The 25,065-nt window shown below is 38.2% G+C and overlaps 1 protein-coding gene across 1 annotated transcript in view; it reads right to left on the reverse strand.

Moving 5' to 3' along the window:
* ZSWIM6 (zinc finger, SWIM-type containing 6) overlaps positions 1 to 25,063 on the reverse strand; it is a gene marked incomplete at its 5' end in the record, with an annotated part of 171,344 nt that extends 146,281 nt beyond the window's left edge. The window contains one exon of the mRNA XM_012721770.1: positions 24,940 to 25,063. Coding sequence (XP_012577224.1) covers positions 24,940 to 25,063 — 124 coding nt within the window. The remainder of the gene's footprint in view (positions 1 to 24,939) is intronic.
* Between the last annotated feature and the right edge of the window lie 2 nt (positions 25,064 to 25,065).

The raw sequence follows: 25,065 nt of genomic DNA on the forward strand, positions 1-25,065 counted from the left end.
CCACCAGAGCTCATGAAGCAGAACTGTTTCTCCACTTCCAAGTTTTCATTAGCAACATTCCCTATCAGAAGAACTTACAAGTAAAATGAAAACAAAACTAGTTCCTCACTTATTTACAACCTTTTTTCTTAATTGTTAGAATGTAAATACAAGAAAGTTAGTGAATGAACACACAGATCTCTCAAATGTGTGAAGAATATATATTCAAGATTCACAGGTATTAATAAATGTTAGGGTTTTATTTGGGGCCAGTAAACATGTAATTGGATTCTCAGACGATGAATTAGACGATGAATTGAATTCAGAACACAGGTCTTCCACAGTCTTTCTCAAGGGGGGGAAATTGTGGTTAATTTCTTAGGCTTCCATTTGTTACAAATAGTTTAAAACAAGACTCTTTCAAATAAGAGCAGTTAAATCCTGGTTATCTGGGGCAGGAGAAAGGACGGCTATGGATCAGGAAATGCATGACTTGTTCAGAGATTCTGAAGGCAACCTTCAGAACCCTCCCAAAGGTTTAAAGGGCTGGAGACAATATAACCTGCTTTATATTGAAAGTCTGCAACTTGCATTTTCCTTGTTAAAGGTCCATCATTATAATTACCCTTCCATCAGCGATAGTTTAATCACAATTGAAACAACAAAGGTAAAAGGCTGGAAAGTTATGGGGGAGAAATGTAAATACTGGCGTCAAAGAGGAAACACAAAAGGGTAGAACTACACTTTGAAAATGAATGAAAGAAAGCATGACTGTGAAAAGAAAAATATCCAGGAAGTTTCACCCAAAAAGTCATCAAACCTGAGAAGCAAGCATCCCATACATCCCACAAGGGGGTGCTAACAATAAAGAACAGCTCGGTTACTCCTAAACAGGAAGAGTGACTTTGTAATTAAAAAAAGTCCTGTAGGCCCTCCCTGGTGGCGCAGCAGGTTAATGCACAGCACTGAGAATCTAAAGCTGTTTCCGCATGAGTTTGATTCCCACCTGCCCCGGAGGTGACCACATGGCGTGGCAGACCTCTCCTGACCCGCCCACTGCTCCCCTCAGCAGTGTACTTCTGTTCTGTTCTGTTCCCCACTCTGTCTCTGGTGAAGCCTCTCACCACCCCTGAGCCTCTGGCCTGTACCCCAGTTCTGTATGCACAAATAAATAAATCAAAAAAGTCCTGTATTAGGAATACAAGGTAATGTTTCCCAAACTCACAGATGCTGGTACCTGAAAAGATCACCCTGGCCAAAATTACAAAACACACTAATTCTTATAAAGCTTAGTTTATTCTTTTAATAGAGCAATATTCTAGGATTTTATTTGGTTAAAGTACCCTTAATTTTTGTAAGTTATATCAAAATATTGTTTGTTTTAAAGTTCAATTATTAAATGTGCCCATTTTAAAGTATAATTACTATACTAACCATTCCTGGGCTATTCCCACAGACATTTTTCTTTGAGAGTTGATATGGCTCAGAAGAACTGATGACTACAGACATCTTTTGCAGGTGTTTTTTCTGGGTTCAGCCCATGGAAAGCACTAGTGGAGAACTGGCAAGCAGGAGGAAGGGATGAGGCAGAATATCTCTCCTACCTTCTCTTCTTCAGGAATAACTGCATTGCATCTGCTTCATACTCATAACCCTACCAACTAGTTGTATTCTCTCCCTGCTGTGTATCTCTAGCTTAGCTCACCATCCCATTTTACTATGTTATCTCCTCCATCACCTATAAAATCAGCTTGAGTTCCTGTTTTAGAAACTTAAACACAGTTATCCATAGGCCCTAACCAGTATAGGAAGCCAGTGATCCTGCATGTACCATAATGTAAGGGACTTATTAAAAGCTAGATGGTAGGCCATACCTTCAGAGTTTCACGCCCTGTACATATAGTAGAGCCCCAAAATGTGCTTTTCTGAAAAATTGCTAGGTGATACAGACAATGCTAAAGGAGAGAACACACTTTGAAGACTACCAAAATAGAAAAAAATAAAAAGCAATGACCTGACCAACTTATATGGGTCATATAAGTTTTTTTTACTAGATGATAAAATCTAAAGTGCACTCTGATAGTATGAAAAGCCAAACCTTTCAAACATTTCCCTATTCCTGCAGATGTCAATAAGTTTTTAACAAGTGATTTCTTTTAAGTAAAACATAATTTTAGCACTCATTGTATGCTTTATCTGGATATAAAATCTCCATTTTAAATATAACCAATCTGCTGAAGTTTTCTATAAAGCTAAAAATACACTCATTGCCTATTATCATAAGTAACAGGGTTAAATACATTTAACCCAAAATACCAAGTGTTATTTCAATAAATTACTGATATATTTAACATCATAAATAAACGCACTCATCCTCAAAATCTGATGTACATCTTCATTCAGATTAGGCAGAAATACTGGCAAGTGACTTCACAAGTATAGTTGAACAGAAATTCACTAGCCTCTTAGAGAACACTGATCAGCATTGGAAATTTTCCTGCTACTGTGCTATTTTCAAAAGTTACTTTAAACATCTGTACTATACTCAGGTACTTAGTTACAAAACTCAGTTAACATTTGGTTCCTGCCACCTAATATTATATTAAAAAGAAAAAGGCTCTCAAGAGGATCCCATTGTAAACATGTAAGCTACCAGTGCAGCTATTTTACTTGAAGTCCCAAGTCCCAAGTATCTCAATTTGCCTTTCTCTAACCCAAGGGAAGACCCAGCACCCACTAAGGGCCTCCACTAGTCCCCAAGCTAAGGAATTCTCTCATCTACTGGGCTTCTGAGCTAAGAGCCAAGTCATAACTACCAACCAAATCCCCAAACTGAAGTATCTGGTCCTTTGACAGAGGAAACTGATGTAACCTGATAACTTTACATTATTCAAAATAGCACAGTTAACTCAACAGGGTTAGTCTAGCAGAACTGCAACAGACATTTTAATGTGCTTAAAATATTATTTCAAAAGTAAATTAAAAGCAAAAGGAACAGGCCCTCCCTGGTGGCGCAGCGGGTTAAAGCACTGCACTGAGAAGCTAAAGCCACTTTCGCATGAGTTCGATTCCCGCCTGCCCCGGAGGAGACCACATGGCGTGGCAGACCTCTCCTGACCCGCCCACTGCTCCCCTCAGCAGTGTACTTCCTCGATCTGCCTGTTCTGCTCCCCACTCTGTCTCTGGTGAAGTCTCTCACTGCCCCTGAGTCTCTGGCCTGTACCCCAGTTCTGTATGTACAAATAAATAAATCTTTAAAAAAAAAAAAAAAGCAAAAGGAACAAATCAGCTTGAGGTATTATTTTTAATTCTTTAAGATGTGTAGAATGAGGGCCTCATTGGTGACGCAGGGGTTAAAGTCTCAGTACTATCTAGGTATCACCAGCCATGCATGAGTTAGATCCCCAGCCAAGGAGCTGATGCACATATCCCAGCACACTTCTCCTCTCTTACCCACTGCTCCCCCTCGGCAATTTATTTCAGTAGATCTGCCTGTTCTGCTTCCCACTCTGTCTATAGTGAATCTTTTCAGAATGCCCCACCAGGCCTACACCCCAGTTTTTGAATGCAAAATTTAAAACATCTTTTTAAAAATATGTAGAATGATGGGGTCTCCCTGGTGGCGCAATGGATTAAAGCACTGCATTATGAAGCTCCCAGAGCCAATGCAGCATGAGTTAGTTCAATCCCTGGCCAGAGAGCTGACTCACATGGTATGGCAGACCTCTCCTGACTCACCCACTACTCCCCCCTCAGCAGTGTATTTCAATAGATCTGCCTGTTTCGCTCCCCACTCTGGTGAGTCCTCTCACCCACCACACTCTGGCTTGTACCCCAGTTCTGTAAGCATAAATAAATCCTTAAGAAAAAAAAATGTGTAGAATGAGCCTACATAACCTATATATAAAATTTAAGTAGACAAGAGTTTTTATTTTCCATAGAAAGTTGGATATAACATTTATGACTTTAATTAATACAACTGAAATAGAAAACAATAATGAAGTATCTAACAAGTTGCTCAGAAAAGACTTGAGACTACAGTCACAAGTAGACTATAAATCATAAACTCGGTGTTTTGAGAAGCTCCTCTAAATTATTCTTATTCGTTGAAATCCATTCTTTGGTCAAGAATCCAGTAATGTATGAATTTAAATTAAACCCTAAAGAAATGCTGAAGGACTGTAACACCAAACAACCTCTAAACCACTCAAAAATAATGGACTATTCTTTACTTATCAGAAAGTGAGTTTCTTTTACACATAAGACTCTTGCCATAGCGTAAATGTACTTGCATGTGCAAAAGTAGTGAGATAATTACATACCTTTGGGGCTTAAATACATCTGGTGTCACATCATATCTTAAGCATATAGTTATTTCATTCTGAACCATTCACTCTAGAGAGTAATTACTCATCCCATAACTTGGTCATAAAAAGCAGCGCTTACTCAGTATTTCAGCAATTACATGCCATAGGCAGATTTATATATGTTACTTTTGTAAATCAGATAATCAAAACATGTATCTTAAGAAGTTCAAGAAAGTGCTAAAATGATAACAAGTTATAAAGACTTCTTATGTTTTTAATTTGTGCTGTATCTACAGTCTACATAGTGAGCAACAACTGTTACACACAGACCCAGCTAAAGTCCACCCCATAAGTAGTTCATTCACTGGAGAAGGTTTGGTGGTGGAAGAATAGGGTCACAAGAAAGTAAGTCTAATGATCCATGTCTCTTAAGAAAAGACAGTGTACTGACTTTACTTACACTCTGTTATTAACCAATTAGACTGTACATCCTCACACCACCTACGCCTGACTGAAAAACCAAAGGTCTTGGCATCTCAGCCTATTGGATTAAATAACCTTAAGAAATGCTCCTGAATAATCTATCATGGCTATACACAGAGAGGAAAGAGAAGGGAAAGACCCTGCAACTACACATCTAATCTTTCCTTACCTGCAAAGTTTCCTAAAAACAAAACAAAACAAAACAAAAAATGCAAAGGAAATGTGAAGGCTTTTTCTAAGCATTAGGCAGGTCTTTAGACTATGTAATTCAGTAGTAAGAGACTGTTTGGCAAACTGCTGAATCTCTCCATCAATAGAACAACTTACACAACCAAACAGTACCCAAAGCTGCCTTTCAGTAACTGCTGTGCACACCTTGACTGGCTCACGCAACTTCTATTATACTAATCTTCTTTTTGAAGCATCCTTTATATACACTGACTCCAAAACTTCTACTAAAATTTTTTTCTGATGAAGAAAACTGTTTCAAGCCAAACGTAATGTTATCAAAATGCTGTGATCAAAACTTTTTTAAAGTTCAGCAAAGAAAAGTCATTCTCAGCTTAATATAGTGTCAGCTCCAAGAAGCAAGAAGGTACATACATGGGTTATATATCCATTACTACAATAAAGGATAAAGGAAGAAAACAAAGCACATTTCACCCTGTTTCAAAGGTCAGGGAGCTTATTTTCTGTGATGTTATAGATCAAGGAAGTCTCTGAATGGCAGGAAGTCAAGGTGCCCAGAACTGTTTAAACATGTTTAAAGGGGGCACAGTGAAAAGATTCCACATGAGAACCAGGAGGTGTAGGTGTCCAAGTTTAGCAGACTGGCTGGATATGCTAGGACAAAGACTTAGCATCTCATTTCTCAGTTTCCTTAGCCACAAAATGAAGAAAATACTATCTTCTCCCTGAAGTTGCTATGAGGCCTAACTAAGATTATGATTATAAAGTACAGAACTGATAAAACAAAAAAAAATAGTACTATGAACTCCAACTATATAACATACCACATGAAACCAAGTTTCAACTTATAGTTACCTTCATACTCAACCCAAACAAAATACTGAAAATGTTCATTTTTTCAAGATCACCTCAAGGGGACAGAAATAATTTTGTATGGCAGATACCCAACTATTTTTTACATGAAATATTTGTTCTGGCCTGCTATTTCTGAGTTCAATAAAATCAGGAATCACGATTAGAATGATTTTCTTAAGTGACTAGAAGCTCAAGCATTGGCAAAATGTAGAATAATGAATAGGAGAAAAAACTGCCCAAAGGCCCGCTGGGTGGTCCAGTAACCCTGCACAGGAGCTCTGGCCATGGCTAGTGCCCTGTCCACTGTAGTGGGACCCAGAAAAAAAGAGAAATGACCTATACTTGGGCGAGATCTCCTGCTCTAACTCAAGTTCTACATTCCTCTTGAAACCTTTGACTGTTTGGTTTTTCCCAGGTTAATACATGGCAAACTCAACTTCTCAGTCCTTGTACAATAAATCTACTTACCAATAGAACTGACCTTGATAAGGGAGCATTTCAAATTCTTCTAAGAAAATCCCTCTAACAACAGAGACAAATAAAAACATGCCTTTAGGAAAACTGGGAGTGGCCCAAAGTGGCCACAAGCATAAAACTGGGCTACGTTTTTCAAACTGACAGACATATTCTTTGAGGGGTAAGGAGTAGATGGGACCACAAAATAAAAGCTATATCTCCTCCAAAGCATTAGAAAAATACTTCCAAAGTAAAACACCATGTACTTTCTTCATCCATTTATTCAACAAACTTTTTAAGAGTCAATAATGTACAAACGATTCTATCAGGAGCTGTGGATACAAAAATACACATACATAAACAAATGGGGAGACAGCCAAACAAACACACACACACACACACACACACCAGAAATTATGATCAAGGTTGCCAAGAGATTTCTCTTCATCCATGCTGACAATTAACACATGAAGCAAGCAAAGTATATTCCAAACCTAAAAAGAACAAAGAAAAGAGTTGACCAGGCAGCTTGGAGGCAGCTGGTAAGCAAGGAAGTAGTGCAAATGATGGTCCAGATCACATTATGACAGTTGTCTGCATACCCAGGAATGACATGAGTCCTTTGAGCAAAGGGACTGAAGGTTCTGCACAGGGAGAGCACAGCTATCATCCTTGCTATAATTCAGATTATCAGAAGTGACCCTTGCCTCTCCAAAGCTGACAAATGATCGTTAATACTCTTTAATGAGTCTTTCATACATGTATATGTATAATCATAGCATATTAAAGTTCTAAGTGATACTAGAAGTGTGGAAAGGACTTTAGTGAACCTTTCACTAGACAGCTAGAAAAGAATATAGGGAGGTTACCTAGGTCACAGTCATAAAGATTTCTGGGACAAGAATATATGAAATCCCCCAAAATTAGAATTGAAAAGAAACACAAAGGGCCTCCCTGGTGGCGCAGGGGTTAAGTCTCAGTGCTATCAAATTATTTATCATCAGCCAGTGCAGCATGAGTGAGTCCTTCCAGGAGACCTCCTCTGTCTTCACCCACTACCTGTTCTGCTTCCACCTCTGTCCCTGGTGAATCCTCTCACATCTCCCCATTCTGGCCTACACCCCAGTTCTTGTATACATAAATAAATAAAAATAAATCTTTAAAAAAGAGAAACAAGTTAAAATTTAGTTCATCGCAAGGTCTTAAAATTTCACTTGAAACTGTCTTTCTGAGTACTTTATCGTAAATCTTAAAACAAGAGAAAAGGGCTAGTCATCTCTTTTTACTGATTCAAGTCCCCAACAAAAGAAATATATGTCTTAATATATACTACCATCTAATTTCAGATATTCAGAAAGCTATCTGAAAACTAAGTATTTTGTATCTTTTTTCATCCTCTGTTTGTCCATGGTAAATACTCAGGAAGTTTAGAAACTAACCTCAATTGACCACATTAATCCATAAACTGTCCATCCAATTCATAAATTTCATTGAATTGCTTTTAGCCACGCCCCTTTCATTTTCAGGAGAGTAAGTCTAACTCGAGTTCCAAGAGAAGACAAAATTCATCAATCAATAGGGTCAAAATCAAGGAAGGCATTAAAGACATTAAGGTCATGGCATACTGTGTTGAATAATATATATTCTGTTTAGTCGCACTAGATCAGACAACAATTATAATCATAATAAAATATTAACTGAGAGCAATCTATGGGTAGTGTAGTTTGATTTTAATAGTAATGAGAGATTTTTTAAATGTTTCCCTTTTTTAATTACATAGGCAATATATATAGTGAGTACAGGACTTTGAGAAAATACTGAAACAAGAAAAATAATAAATGGAGATAATCTGGTAAACCTGGATTATCACTTATTTCCCTTTTGTGCAACTATTTAGAATTCAAGTACTGTATGTATTCCCCATGTGGGTTTCATAATACCTCATATGTTAGAGGTGACAGGGGTATAATTATTCCCACTTTAAAAGAATCAAGGAAGTTCAGAATCACTAAATGATCTGCCTGAGGGTACTTACGTAGTAAAACAAGATCCAGCAAAGAAGACTAGTTTCCTAATGGGTCGGGCATTTCCATCATGACCATGTGATTAGCAAGTGATACACTCACTGAAGTGGCTAACTACTTCAAATACCTAAAGTGAACAGTACCTGTGAATGAACGTCAATCTCTGGTTTAAAAAAAAGTAAAAACAGATTTGTATCACTAAAACAAAATATGCTAAAACTCAGCTTCAAATAAGGAAATTTAGTATCTTTTAATTGCAAAAAGGAGAAGGAATACATCCAATCCTCAGAGACTGAGAATTTTTTAATTATTTCTTTTTCATGTAAATGAGAAATCATTTATTTCCCATCTGAAAAAGACTGAAAGGAGCCACCTATAAAAATCAGATCAAGTCCCAAACAACTTCCTTCCTTTCTCCCTCCTCCTCTGCACATACTCTGGAGCATGTATGCATGCAACAAGTTTCAACTGATGTATTAATTAATTGTTCCTTTCTTTCTGGAAAACAAGATATATGGCTAGGGTAACCATATACTTTATCTTCTGACCTGTGATACTTGTAAACGAGAGAACGTCATTAACTATGCCAGTAAAAGGGCACAAACCAAGAATGACTGGGCAAATGCTCATCCAGTATCTGGATAATCCACCCCTCTCATGAGTCAAGCATTGGGAGCACACCCTTATTGTTAAATTGCTGTTCAAAGAACTACTTGGTGTATCCCATTTCATGCAAAACTAAGTCTTAAGCAAATTCTATCTCAACATCTGAAATTCTTTTCATCAAAAAAAAAGGAACATTTTTTCCAAAAAACTGGAAAGCCGACATCATTTTGTAGACCCATTTTAACAAATCATTCATATTAATTAGTCACCATCTTTTTACAACATGTTAAAAGATCTTGTAAGATATTTCAAAATTATATGTTGCTTTCCAAGGCATCTGAAAGTTTTTAAAAACTAATTTATTTTTGCCAATTTATTTTAAACATATGTCAAATGAAAAACAATCTTACAATCCCTCAAAGGCAGTTATATTTATAATCTAAAGTCATTTTCTTGAGTAAACCAAAAGTACTGTTATACACAGGAATGCCCAAATTATTTTATTTAGAAATTGAATTATTCCAGCCCTCCCTGATACAGCAAGGGGTTAAAGCACAGCACTGTGAAGCTTGCTGCAGCCAGTGGAGTTCTATCCCTGACCAGGGAGGGGAACCACCTTGCGTGAAAGACCTCTCCTCCCCTCAGCAGTGTACTTCATTCTGCCGGCTGTGTTCCCCACTCTGTCTCTGGTGAATCCTCAAATGCCCCTCCCACCCGCAACTCTAGCCTGTACCCCAGCAGTTCTTGTATGCATAAATAGATAAATCCTTGGGGGGGGGAGAAATTGGAAGTATTCAATTAAATAGCTTTCAGGACAGTTTTTTTGACTGATGCTGTAAATAAGTTAAAAGTCCACTCAAATAAGGAAAGGAATAAAGAAACTTTATATGGTAAAAATGTACTGATAAGATAAACCAAGTTTTAAAAACCAACCTATCTTTGTGGTCAAATGCCTATTCAAAGTGTCTTTTAAGAGGCTAAGTTACAGCAACTTGGTTTCAGAAACTCAAACAGAAATTAGAACTTAGAATTTTTTTTTTCAATGAAAAGAATTTCTGATAGGCACCCACAAAGACTGGCAATATAAACTAAACCCGTCATTCATTCAAGTGGCGTTCAAATATATACCATGTACATACTACAGCAGCACCATTAGTAAATTGGCTTCCCTGCACTTAAAATTTGCCAACATTTTTTTTAATCTATTAAATTCATTCACCATTCCACAAAAAAAGGAAGTTAATGTTTAAATCCTCTAATAGTTATCTCCAAAAATAAGATAAAAAAGACACTACACCATGGAAAATTCAAAGTAACTCTAATACTGTATGGCAGAATATTTTCACACATATTTGTGAACAGTTCACATGTGAGTCACTTCATATGAGCTGTAGCTCCCTCTATCAAAAAGGCTTAGCATCCTGTACTTGTGCAAAGAATCTGATGTTCTACTTTCTTTTAAGAAACTGCCCCTTCATTTCCTCCAAACTTTACAATAAAGATAAATTTCGTTTATGTTCAAATTTGGAAGAGTCTGAATCAGACAGACCAGTGTCACTCGCCATAATAATCCCTTGTAGAATTCAGAAGTGCTAGATCTGACTTACTGCTGTAAATCTAGACTTCTATGTAAGGTTTCTGAAGAGTTGTGTTCAGTGCTCAAATCTAAGTAATCTTAAAAGACAGATAAAAATGGAAAAACTAGCTACTACACAATTATAAAAGATCAAAAGGAAAATGAAAACTTAGTAAGTTTTAAAACTAGCATTTCAAAGATGCAGTAAGACAAAATCTCCCACTCATCCTTAAAACCACACACTGCCATTATACACTGACAGGTTGTATTCTGACACAACTCTCTTTAACAGGAATGGGGGGTGGAAGGAGGAAGGTAGAAATAAAAATTTGTTCAGTAACAGTAAATAATCAGCTCAATAAAATATAAGGTCCTGAAAAAGAAAGAAGAAAATACTCTACATTTGACATGGCTACTTAAATTTGTTGTGCCTTCCTACGCTTAACCCATAACCACCATTTACACAGACACACCAGCAATTTAAAAGTTTTTAAAAATAAAAATTATGAACCAGGGATCCCTGGTAGCCTAAGGGGCTAATCACTGCACTACAAAGCTATCCAAAACCTCTGCTGCCCAAATCCCATCCCAGGCCTGGGAGCCACATGGCATCGCATACCACTCCTGTATTGCCCTCTGCTCCCCTCAACAGTGTATTTCAGTAGATCTTCCTGCTCTGCTCCCATTCTGTTTCTAGTGGATCCTCCCAATCCCCACACCCCGGCCTGTACTCCAGTTCTTGTATACATAAATAAATAAATCTTTTAAAATATATATAAACCATATCCATGGGAGCTAAAAATAAATTTCATAGAAAGACACAAGAGCCCAGAAAATCTCTTTTGACTAATCAAAATCAAAAGACCAGTCATTGCTAAGCCATGAACTACTTACTAATACAAATTCAGATAACCACACACTGAATTTTGAATAAACTTAGTCACTAACTTGTATTATCATTTCTTAACATATCTAATATTATAAACGGAGGAAAAATTGATTGAAATTACTGTTGAAACAAGCTTTTTTAAAACTCTGTCCACTTTAAAATAGAAGTATTTTACCGAATGGCTTCACCCATAGCAGGAGTATAACAGGCCAGGCGAGAAAATAATGATGATGATGATGATGATGAACAGTTATATACCAGAGACAATTTATGGGGATAGAGTGGGGAATGGGATCAAAAACAGTGGAGGGAGGGAAATGCACTGGACTTTGGTAATGACACATGGGTGATGGGAAGCTGAAGGGGATTACAACTGAGATGGAAAAATGCACAAAATGATGTAAAAATAAACTATTATATTATTTTTAAAAAAAAGTAAATCAGATCATAAAAAAAAGTATTTTGCCACAAATTTTAAAAATAACATTGTTTAAAAACTGTTTTCCAAAAAAAAAAAAAATAGTAGTGAACAACTATATACAAGAGACATTTTACAGGGGTGGGGTGGGGAATGGGATTAAAAAGGGAGGAGGGGGGCAGTGCACAGGACTATGGCACTGGTACACTGGTGAACTGGTGATTGGAGGTGAACTGGTGATGGGAAGTCCACAGGGATTGCAGCTGAAGAGGAAAAAGGCGCAAAATGATGTAAAAATACACTATTAAAATAATAAAAACAACTTCTTTCCCACTGTGATGGTTCTTATTGAAAACAAAAATGCAATACTAGCCAGTACTTTGGAATTTCCTGCTATTTATGAAGCAGCTTAGAGAAAATGCCTTTTTAATAAGTTGCTAAGAAAGATTCATGAGAATTGCAAAGAAACTACTCTGACAAGTTACAATAAGGAGTGTCATTCCAGATCTTTACCCAAAAAGACTGTAAATAGCACTATTAGTCAAACTACCTTCTGGGGCTTTGATTTTAATCATCCTTGTTAAGCTCAAACTGACATCACTTACATGACTCATCTAAATAAAATCTCAATTACATTAAGAATCTGTAAGATAGTCACCTAACCTACTGCCATCCAGCAGATTATAATGTTCCATGCATATTAAATGTTATACAAACATACACCTATCTATAGAAGCATGCACAGATACAGCAATAAGCTCTAAGTCACTTTTGGAATACTACCTTAATTTCTAACTGCAGAAAGATACCATATAGTGTAACTACTACAATACCGTTTGTACCTGATAACTCTAACCCCCAAACTTTCTAATTGTATCTCCTAGCAAAATTTTTGTTTTCATCCTAAGACTAAGTGTTCTTAGATCAGCAAGTTGCCCAACGTGCTTTATCTACAATCTAAGCATCTCAATTTTAAGACCTAAATATTTAAATAAACTCTAATAATTATTTGCCTTCTAAAAGAGACTGGGCCAGAAACTTACTCACTAAATCTCTCACATTACACTTTAGTATTTTACAACCTTGAATCCAGAATTCATCCAATAACCACCTTAAAGACAATGTGAAGAAGGAAAAAAAAATGTCATTCTATTTCTAGGTATTTTGACCAATTATCTTCTGCTACCTTAAGAAAGGCATCAGATCAATGCACTAACTAAATGTTATCCTGCCATTCAAGAGACCTATGTATAATTACACCACTATTCATTAAATAAACAAAAATCATCATCTCTGTTTCTATTCATATTCAGTGTAGTCCACAGATTATCCCTAACATACCCTCAGTTTTTCTTTTTCCATAATGGAAAGAATATACTATTTTTCTTACCAAAATCCATTCCAAGATACTCACATTGAGACATTCTTTTTACTTGTTTTTAAGCAAATACAGTAAGTTTTTCATTTTGAGGGCAATGCTTAATCAAGTTCTTAAATTTACATATGCACTTAAAACAGTTTGCAAATACATTCTACATAACACAAACTCTGGTATACAGAATATAGACCCAGATGCTATTTCAACCAAAACCTAGGAAGTCCCTAAGTCTTTTTATTTGTTAAATATATACCTATAACATTAACCAAACCTAAATACACACAACTACATGTCAGCCAAGAGAACACTGACAGGTGTAGAAAAAATAGTACATGTATGTTTATTTAATGTTTAATGACACCTATAATTATATAAACCAATTCTCCACTACTTCAACAGCAACAGCCATTTTCAAGATGCCCAAGGCATATTAAGTAAATCAAGCAAATTTTATTAACTTTTGGTGCCACCACAAAACCAAAACTACTGGGGATATAATTCTGACTTGATAAGGCAATTCTTAAATCTTTCTCCTATCTGAAATGTTATAGTAACACAATGAATACTATCAAAAAGTCCATCTTTTTTTTTAAAAAAAAGAGCACATCCTATTTCAAAAACATTATAGGTAAGCAGAATAACACAGCAGCAATACTGCGAAAATTAGTTCAGCTTGGTAACTGAAAAGTTAAGATTTTGACATTTGCCAGCATTCCCCCCCAACATGCTGGCCCTTTGCCATCACGGATGGCCTGGTGCCAACCTGATGTAGGGCCAGGCTAAAAATAGCAGACAAGCAGCAGCTGGACCACATAGGTCCTTGTGACCTCAACTTTATTTCCCCTAAAATAAGGAGGACTGGAAGGAGGGAGACAACTAAAAAGCAAAAAAGGAAATGTGATATACTCTTGTGGTTGGTATGTCCTCTTCCAATTTCTTGATTTTTTTTCCCCAACTACTCCTTCCCACTCCTCCCTCACCTTACCTCATTCCCCCACTAAGTAAGGAAGGGGAATAGAAAGGGCAGTGAGGGAAGACATGGAAGGAAGGAAGGAAGAAAGATAGGTCCTATTTGGATTGGCTTCAAAAGCTCCCTATCTCCTGCCCTAAGTCTTACTTGATTCCACGATCAACCATATAGCAATCACCCAGTATTTAAGGCTTACCATGGTCTAAATTACAAAGGTAGTAACTGGGGAAGAGAAGAAATGAAGAACTACAAGATGACATTGAGAATACAAACTAGAGCCCTCCTTGGTGGCGCAGGGGGTTAAAGACAGCACTAAGAAGCTAAAGCCGCTTCAGCATGAGTTCCATCCCCATCCAGAGGTGATCCACAAGGCAAGGCAGACTTCTCCTGGCCGTTGCTCCCCTGAGCAGTGTACTTGGTCAGTTGGCCTGTTCTGCTCCTCACTCTGTCTCTGGTGAATCCTCTCACCACCCCCTGCACCTCTGGCCTGTACCCCAGTTCTGTATGCACAAATAAATAAATCTTAAAAAAAAAACTAAGTGCTAAGGAAGCTTGAAGAATGCTAAAAACAGCAACAAAGGTCTAAAAGAAGTAAGTTTTAAATGACCTTGTTTACATATAATAATCAGATTACTAATTTCTGGTGTGAGTTTTAGGAGTTTATTATATGACAAATATTTATTAAAAATCACAATCATCTTTCTTTGTAGAAATTAGTTAATATAAAGTGGTAGCGAAACCAAAGAAAGGTTCATAATAAAATACAGTGCTTGCTTTCAACCTGTGTGGGTCTTTCTCAAAAAAGACTAATAGCAACACTAAAAGAGGTTCCATACTCTGCCCTTTAATACTGATAGTATGAAATTACTACACTCACTTATAAATATGCTGGTCACTGACAGCAAATATTTAACAGGTACAACACTGCACTTACAGCATTCTAAATGGTACTGATATAATTAATTAAGAGAATTTAAATCTTGCTTCAGCAGACTCATTCTACATGCTATCTTCTTATGCATATTTTCTGTACAATACCTTCTAACATTAGAGATCTGACACCAATTAACAATGAAAAATGTTTTAAGTAAATAGACTGTTAAATAAGGCAGGACCAGGCAATAAGTCACCTGAATTTTAAGCACATTAATTCACTAAATGAGCTTCTGATTTATCTGATCAGCTTACTTACTAACTCTAGGTGTTTAAATACACTAACAGGTTCTACTGTATCCTTCAAAGTAAATATTCTTATCTCTTTCAAAAAACATATAAGTCTTTTTACCAGCAACAAAAAACAAGAAAGTATAATTTTTAATCATAACATTTTTTTAAAGATTTATTTATTTATTCATACAGAACTGGGGTACAGGCCAGAGTTGCAGGGGCAGTGAGAGGATTCACCAGAGACAGAGTGGGGGGCAGAACAGGCAGATCAACGAAGTACACTGCTGAGGAGGGCAGTGGACGGGTCAGGAGAGGTCTGCCACGCCATGTGATCACCTCCGGGGCAGGCAGGGATCGAACTTATGCAGAAGCGGCTTTCGATTCTTAGTGCTGCGCTTTAACCCGCTGCGCCACCAGGGAGGGCCTTAATCATAACATTTTAAAGGTCTTTCAATGAGATAAAAATGCAGTTTATTAAATATACCACAACTATATCTAAACTTACAAATTATTCCTTTCAAAAATTAAAAACATTAATTAAAATCAACCCATGTACCCACACTCCAGGAAAAAATTTTATTTATAAAAGGCATTTTTTAAGACAGTGTTTTAAAATCAGCTTTTTTAAATATACATTCTAAATCATTGCGATAATCACAATTTAAGATTCTAACAACAAAAGTCACTCTAAAAGTACCAAGAGGGCCCTCCCTGGCAGCATGATGGGGCCGTCCACAACCACTGCAGCACAGATTTCAAGCTCCCTGGCCAGGGAGCTGACCCCACACACTGGGCAGAGCAGACCTCTCTGACATACCCGCTGCTCCCCTCAGCAGTGTATTTCAGCGCATCTGCCTGTGCTGCTCCCCACTGTCTCTGATAAACTGGTAAACCCTCTCACTACCCCTCAGCCTGTACCCCAGTTCTCATATGCATAAAAATAATAAAATGAAAAATAATAAAAAATAATAAATGAAAAGTACCAAGAGACCATACACCTAAAGATGAATCTTCTAGAATAGTCAATGATGATGCATTACAGGCAGTATTACTTTCAGGGAAGAAGTACCACAGCCAGAGAGACTTGTCTGGCTCCATGTGACTAACTTATGTGACCTTGGTCAAGAGTTATTTTGTGCTTTTTCCTATGCTTCAGTTTCCTCATCTATAAAGGGGACAACAAAAGTCCTACCTACCTACCTCTAGGCAGAAATATGAAGTGCCTAGAGTAGTATCTAGCACATGATTAAGTGCTACAATATGTTTAATTGCTACTATTACTACTAGTAAATGTTGGTAAATCATGCACAGCTCAGTAAAAAGCCCCAAATCATTCAAGAAAGGTGTTTAAATGCTGAGAGGTTACCTCAAGCCAAAAAAAAAAAAAAAAAAAAGGACAGAAGAGCTAAATAGACACCTATGGCACAAAGACACATGAAAATATTCTTGCCAACATTTACTATCAGTAAAAAGCACATCAAAACTACAAGATACTATCTCACACCTGTAAGAATGGTCCATACCTTTGAAAAGACCAGAAATTGGTCTGGTCTTATACTATTGGTGGAAATGCAGACTAGTCTACTTCTATAGAAAACTGTATGAAAGTCTCTTCAAATATTAAAACATTTAATCCAGAAATCTCTCTCCTAGCTATCTACTTGGAGAATATAAACACACTAATTCAAAGGAATATATGCACTCAAATTCACAGCAGCACTATTTACAACAGCCAAGCTAAGGAAACTACCTAAATACCCAACTACAGATGAATGACTAAAGATGTGGTATATATACACACAATGGAGTACTACTCAGATATTAAATAAATTAAAAGATGAACTCTTGCAACAACATGGATGTTAACTGGAGAGGGTAATAAGTGAAATAAGTCATAAGGAGAAAGATGAATACCAAATGATTTTCACTCATGTGGGATATAAAAATCAAAGGAAAGATAGAGACAAAAACAAACCAAACCCCTAATATATGAGAGCTGAAATATGGCTACATAAGTGGGGATGGGGTAGTAGCAAAATGGAAGAGTGCACTGTACTCCAGGCGAGGATTATTGGGGCTCTGACGTGGGGTGATAGCACACATTTGCAGAGATGTGAACCTAAAACATAGACAAGTCAGAACACTGATAACTATCTGGGCTATTATATATAGAAATATAAATTTACTGACAATGAAGATTGGGGGGACACTGACAAAACACTGAAAAACATATAAAACAGGAACTACTGGATAGTTTCCATAGTACTAAGTTCAGAGCAGTTAAGTTTATTATTGGGTAGGCCCTCCCTGGTGGCACAGCACTTAAATAGCAATACTGCGAGCTAGCCACAGCAGCCCACTTCAGTGTAGCTTTCAATCCCCTGCAGGGAGGTGACCCACATGGCCCAGCAGACCCCTCCTGTCTCAACCACCGCTCCCCTCAGCAGTGTACTTCCTCTATCTACCTGTTCTGCTCCCCACTCTGGTGAATTCTCCCACCCCTCCCACCTCTGACCTGTACCCCAGTTCTGTTTGCATACATAAACTATAAAAAAAAATTTATTACTGGGTAGTGTATTAACTTCTGTTTTGCACACTTTACTTTCAGTAAATGAGTACATGAGCCCACGTGTACATTCATATATACTCACATGGCTGTAATGTTAACTTCACACAGGTAGTAATCTTAATGTTTCCTGATTTTAAAACATCCCCACAATTTCCAAATGTCAACAAGTGCTTCACACTAGCACCTATTTCACATGTTAGACTTGATACTTAAGTGAAACCATTTGAATTGAGCTTGAAGCTAGAAATCTACCTTAAAAATACTCCTATAACATTCAATAAAATGTTAGTCCAATAATCTCTCCACCAGTCCTGTCCATTTATATTCAAGAATATGCCTGTTGCAATTTCTGAGATTACCAAACATTCCCAGCCCATGTAATGGAAGAGGAGAGATTCAAAGTTTAACTTTACAATTTACTATGCCTCTCTGAACAAATTACTCAAATATGGGTGTCAGTTTTCTCATCAGTAAAATGGAAGAAACTGAAATATTGATGTTATCTTTCATCTCTAAAAATCTCCATTGCCCTACAAATAGAAAAGAGCCATCATACAAGAGTATTTTATAAGAACAGCTGTATCTTTTAACATTTTTTTTTTTTAAAGAAGAAATGGTAACCTGCGTCTGTATACAGGGGTGGCTGAAAATAAACTCAAGGAACACTTGTGATCAAGTCTACTTTTCTGCTCACTTCAGATCAAATTAGTTACAAATACGTAACTTTATAAAAATACACATGTCCACTGGTTACCACTTAATTCCACAGGTATAATGCACTTTGTAACAGAGTTCACTTACTATGAGCTAATCTTTAATAACCGAGCAGATTTTGTACTGCATTCTCTCCAAATCTTATGTTACCTTTTCTAGATGAGAAAAATAAAGCTTTCTATTTTTTAAAGAACTGGAAAACGTGTACAAAGCATGTTTGTCAGTTCCCCGGGCAGTAAAAGTAAAGGCTGTAAAGATTTTTTTTAAACAAATCTAACCAATACACTTTATTTTTGAAATCCTGATTTCTCAGGTGATGAAGTCTTCCAATCCATCTGAAGGAGAAAACAGCTCATGCTTTCTAATTACAGTAATCCCCATTTACATGTCAAGAGACAAATAAAAAAATTAAATTAGGTTTTTTGTTGTGAAAAAGCACTGCTCTTAGCACTGTATCACAGTAATCTGAAAGGTAGTTTAAAAAGATTTTGAGGGTTCCTTGAGTTTTGCCATTTAAAAAAATACTGCCTATAATCTGCTTTGTTTAGAAGCTGTTCATACTTACCTATAATCTGCTTTCTTTTCTAGGATATTTGTTCTCTTAAGTATAACAGTTGAAGGTCAACAGCAGTTAAGTTTATTAACTGTCCTTATAAAAGTTTTTGACATTATTTTATTTGTAAAAGAAAGTTGATTAAAATAAAGGTACCTAAAATACCTTTATGCATCAATAAAGAAAAGTGATTCTCTAACAGGAATATATAAAGCATATAAACATGTGGAATTAATATAGATCTAATCTTGAATTGCTTTAAAAAGACAGCTTCTGAAAATAAAACATCATGCTTTCAACGAACATGCTGCCAACCTGTTCAATGACCATACTACCAACTGAAGTGATACATCCTTAAATGAACTCTTAATATGAGGGTGAAATATTTACATTTAGAATTGATAACAATCGATTATCCACTGTAAAAAGTCTAGGATAAACATCTTTAAAATCAGCCAGGACATACTTAAAACAATGACTTGTGTTGTTCAATTAATTACAATAATTCTTGCATTAAAGACCATGTTCCAAAGGCAAACTGAGGTTTTTAAAAGGAAGGCATCAAAGCCTCACATCTGAAAAAAGGATGAAATTCAATGCACAGTGAAAATTAACAGTGGGGATGGTCTTTTCCTCTTCAAGCCAACGCATGTACACAATATACAAGTGTAAGACAAGAAATAAAAACTGAAGCAAGTGTGGAAATGTTTACTTTTAATCCAAATTTTCAATTGCAACTTCATTATTATTGAAATCTTATGACTACTCAGCTCCCCTCAGCAGTGTATTTCAGTCAATCTGCCTGTTCTGTGCCCCATTCTTTCTCTGGTGAATCTTCTCACCCCACCCCACTTCACACACATACATCTCTGGTCTTTACCCCAGTTCTTGTATGCATAAATAAGTAAGTCTTTAAAAAATAAATCTTAAGGCTATTAAAAATAGCCTGCAGTTCCTAGACACTGTATTTCATCTCTGGACCAATGCTAACCATCACAAAACTAAATTGTAACAAATTCTAACTTCCTCAACTAAACCTGAAATTTTCACTTCCCTCACAGGAACAGAGGTACTCAAATATTTTTAAAAATCAATTACAAGCCAATCAAACATCTGAAGTCATATAGTACAATAAAAAGAAAACTAGTTTCAAATTTTCTTCTTTTGTAAACTTTTTCCTTTAATCAAAAGGCAGGAAAGTGTAGGAGATAATTCAAACTGTTCTTATTTTAACCTTGAAAATGCATTCAATGAAAAGTACTATCATCAATAAACAAAACAACCAACTGAAAGTACATTTAGAATCATATTTTTACATAGCAACTTCTGGTCTGTAAAGAAAATCAAAATAAAAAAAGGCCAACAAATTACCCTTAAATGAAATATATGATTAAAATTATCCATCTTATTCTGATACTCTTTTACTACCTCCCCACTATAATAACATAAAATTTAAGATTAACCTAAAAGACCAGAAGAGCTTTTCTTTCTTTTTTTTTTTTTTTTTAAAGAAAATGTTACATACTTCTGGGCAATATTCTCTTTTCTCCCAAAAAGAAACTGTAACTCCTAAAATGTACTTCTTCCTTTTTATATAAAAGGTAAAACCCTAGCTTTCTTTCTATCTTTCTTGCTTTTATTAGCCACAAGGAAAATGTGTCTTTCAAAACAAAAAAAGTTGAATGTACACCATGTATTCAAAAAGGAGACACATACTCACACACACAGCTATCAGATCTTCAGAAGGTCATACACACATAATGCATACATATGTAAGCTAAAAATGCAAAGGTAACTTTTATTTTTTTATTACTAAAATATTTACTTGTAGCTTTAAGAAAATTTCTACTGTAACATAAGTGTAAAATGAATAGATTCCTCCCCCAAAACCTGCTCACTCATTTGCCCTTCTCTAGAAATACCCACTATTCAAAGGTTACTTGGGTAATCTTGCAGATACTTTATTTATCGATATGCAAGTTTATCTTTCTTGCTTGAAACAAATTTTAGCACACTATACAAATAGTTGACTTGTTTTTAAATGAAATATTTTGGTCCTTTTCCTTGTCAGTACACAAATCTACTGATTTTTTTTTTTCACAATTACATAGCATTCTACTGAGTACTTGTGAACCACTAATATTTAGGTAGAAATGAAGGTTGACTCCAGCTTTTCCATACAGCAAACCATACTGTAATGAGCATCACTCACTGTACAAAACAAAGTTGTACAAGGTAACCAGTATACCTATAGGATATAGGTATAGTAATAAAAAAAGAAAGAAAGAAATATGCCACAGAGCAGGCAAGGCAGCACCCTCTTTTTCCACATCTTCAACCTATTCAGGGTGCTGCTTTTTATTCACCTTCACCGAAGTGGCAGATGCAAATAGATGACATGTTTAGTGAAGACTAATGTTTATTAATCATTTACTCTGTGAAATGTGTTGCCTTTTCCTACTGAGTTACTTGTCTTTTTAATTTTTTATCAATTTTTAGGATATCTCTGTCAGTATTTCGTGAGACATGCTACAAATATTTGCTCCAGTTAACTGTTTTAGTTGGTTTATGCTTTCAGTCCCACAGAAAATGTTACTTTTATGCAGATCAATTTATCAGTTTTTCCTTTATAATTTAAGTTTCTGGTTATAAAAAGATATCTCTATCCCAGGCAAAATTTCAGGGGCTTTAGTATAACTTAAAATTCATAGCTTAGATGATGTTATACCATTTACAACAAACATCTTCAGGAATAGCTCCCTTCCACTATTCTGTTAACTGAAATAAGACAACTATGATTTCTCTGAAATCAAGTGATAGCTCTCCACCAATGAAATACTGCTTGCATCTATTACAAAGTTTGAGTTTTTTCCCTTTAAATTTCTTAAAATCTAGAAATTGAAAAATAAAACCACCAGTTGTGTTTCATTTTGGAAAGTAAAAACTCTGCCCCTCAATCTCTAATCTTAAACGTTGTAAATGGAAAATAAAGTCCAAAGAAGTAGATTTTTCCCTACTGTAGGGAAATGTGTTGCCAATTTTTCTACTGAGTTACTCATCTTTTTTAATTTTTACCAATTTTTAGGAGTTCTTTGTCAGCATTTGGTGAAACAAGTCATCTTAACAAAAAGTCAATTTATACTTCCTGTACATGCTTGTAATTTAACAAAACCAGAAAATTGCTTATGGTGTTATCAACACAGTATTCTGTTCTCTCCCATTTCAGATTCTGCTGCAATAAGAATTCTACCTCAAGTCACAAAATTATAAAACAACCACCCTTGAGTTAAATTAAATGATTAATCTAGCCACTCTCTGTTTTCTATCCAAAAAAAAAAATCCTGGTCTTAAGTTTTCTATCTCACAGCACCAGCTGCCAGGCATTTAACAGCCTTCCATCTCTGTCTTAGATGACTGGCACAAGTAATACAAGTTGGAAGTTAAGGGCATGCGCAGAACTCAGAAAGGGAAAAAATATTTTCCACAATTTGTAAAGCACTTGTTTAGAACACGTTTAAGTGTTTCCAAAGTGGTGGTCAACTTCTCAAGCTATAGAAGCATCATACTACGCCACATCAACCATTGCCAACTCCATTCAATGGCCTCCTTCCCCCTTGGGGACTATTCAAAAAGTTACTATTTTCTTTTACTACTCACCCAGGCCTCTTCACTGATGAAAGCAGGCAAAGCCCACGCTGTGTGTCTGTCTCCTAGAGAAGATTGCATCTTTTATTTATCGCCCCTTGGCTTTATTTTCACAGTGAATTCCTGGCTTAAATGCAATCAGCCAAGAAACCCTCCCTATGTGCTCTCCTGTCATTCCTCATTGCTTGCAAGCAGAGTCAAGCACAGAAGGGGGAAAAAAAAAACTGAACATTGCCAGCCAAGCCATAAAAATTCGCAAACTCTAGTTTGTTAAACTGAGAAGCCGAAGATGTGCTTCAATCCGTTTCAACCAGCAAGACACAAGGGGGGGGGGGGGGGGGTAGATAACTTGAAAGAATGTTAATTAGATTTTTTTAAAGGATGGATGGATAGCCTCAAAAGTTAAAGCCCCTCTAGCAAGAAGGAGAGTGCCAAACCTAGAGAAGGCAACTCTGGGGGCTGCCTTTGGAAATAAATGACCATGCAGAAAATCACATTTGCAGATTGAGTAAAAACTCAAATTAAGCAGATAGGATTAAACAGATTTGAATTCTCTCTTGGGGTCCCCTATCCAGGCATCCACCAAAAATGATAAAAGAAACTGACTAGGGAAAGGACGATGAAATTCAAAATCTGAGACAAAGATGCTTCCAAACCTCGCCCCATGCATCGGGTACCACGTCCCTATGGTACGGGGCAATATGGGAGGGGGCAAGGAAATATGCTGTCCGCGATCGGGAGGAAAAGGGGGGGAGAGGAGTTTCACTATAGCATTGTTCTTTTCAGTCCAGCTCAAACATCCCCATAGCCACGGCTGAAAAAGATATCTGGCCAGGAAAAAAAGAGGAAAAAGAAAACCCTGGGGGGGATGGGGGACGACAGAGAAAGCTTTTAAACTCGGTATTTGAGAAAACTCTCATGGTCTGTCAGAGAAAGGAGGCTGTGTAGCTTTAAATCACAAGTCCTTCTCTTGCCTTTGTCAAATATCTTCTACTTTACAAGCCCTGAAAAGAAATAAAGAGACTCTTTTGTTTGGTTTCCTCTTTTCGGAGGGTGACAGAAAACTGAAAGGGGCACAAATAAACCTGAAAATGAGAACAAAGTGCGAGGTCGTGCCCGGCTGCCAGGCGGCCGCGCCAGGAGCGACGCGGGAGCGGCCGCAGTGCCCCTCCACCTCGCGCTCCCACCGCCGCCGGCTGCGAGCGCACAGCCGGTAACTGCCCGCCGCGGCTCGCACAGAGCAGGCGACCTGGCCACCGGCACGAACAACACTCGGGCAGCCAAAGCCCCCGGCACCGCCGCGGCCCCACAGGGGAGGGAGACGAGGTCGCCTCTTCCCCGGCTCGCGCCCTTTAATTCCGGGCGTCGTCAGTGGGGAGAGATTTCTCAGGAGAGGGGAGCCAGCCCGCCGCCCCCTCCCTCCAGCGCCGCTCGGAGACGGGGTGGACGCGGAGGGAAATAGACATTTAAATCCCGGGGCGGTCGGCGGGGCGCGCCCGGGCAAACCAGACGCCGCAGCCACCCAGAGCCCGGCGGCCGCCAGCCCGTCGAAGCCCAGAGAGGAGCGACCGCCAAGTGGCATTAAAATGCATTCCCCTCCCCTCAAATCGAGGGGGCGGGGAAGGGGGGCGAGGGGAAAGAAAGAAGAGCGAAAGACAGACAAGGAGGGAGAAGAGCGAGAGCGCGGCGCACAGCCCGGCCACCGGCTCGGCCCCAGCCGGCATTGTCTGTGCGGCCCGCGCCCCCTCCCCCGCCCCGCACGGCCCCGCCACACACACCCTCTGCCGGAGCCGGCCGACCGCCCGCGCCTTTGTCCACATCCGCCACCCCCAAAAGGCGAGCAGCCCTCCAGGACGTGCGCCCCGGGAGGGGAGAGAAAGACGGAGCGGACCGGGGGCACCCGGCATGCACCCCCGCCGACCCCGCGATAGGGCGAGTCCTGCTGATTCATTTCCCACTCGCGCTGGCCCGTCCGGGGAGACAGGGGGCGGGGAGGGGCGGAGAGGAAATGGGCGCTCCGCTCCGGGGCACCGTCCCCCGCCGGCGGGGACACCCGGCGGGGGTGCGGACGCGCGCCGGCGGAGGGGCTGCCCGGAGGGGAGGGGGCGGACCCCCGAGGGACTGACGGTCGGACACTGACCGCGGCTGCCCCGTGACTCACCGACTTGCAGGACGTTGTCGACGCAGCCGCTCTCCAGCAGCGCGATGCCCCGGCGGAAGGGCAGTCGGGTCTCGTCGCCGCCGTCAGCCGCCCCGGCGGCCCCCACCGACGGGGCTCCGGCCCCAG

This window comes from Condylura cristata, unplaced genomic scaffold (genome assembly GCF_000260355.1).
Source record: "Condylura cristata isolate star-nosed mole 26May11 unplaced genomic scaffold, ConCri1.0 scaffold00007, whole genome shotgun sequence".
NCBI classification, from domain to species: Eukaryota; Metazoa; Chordata; class Mammalia; order Eulipotyphla; family Talpidae; genus Condylura; species Condylura cristata.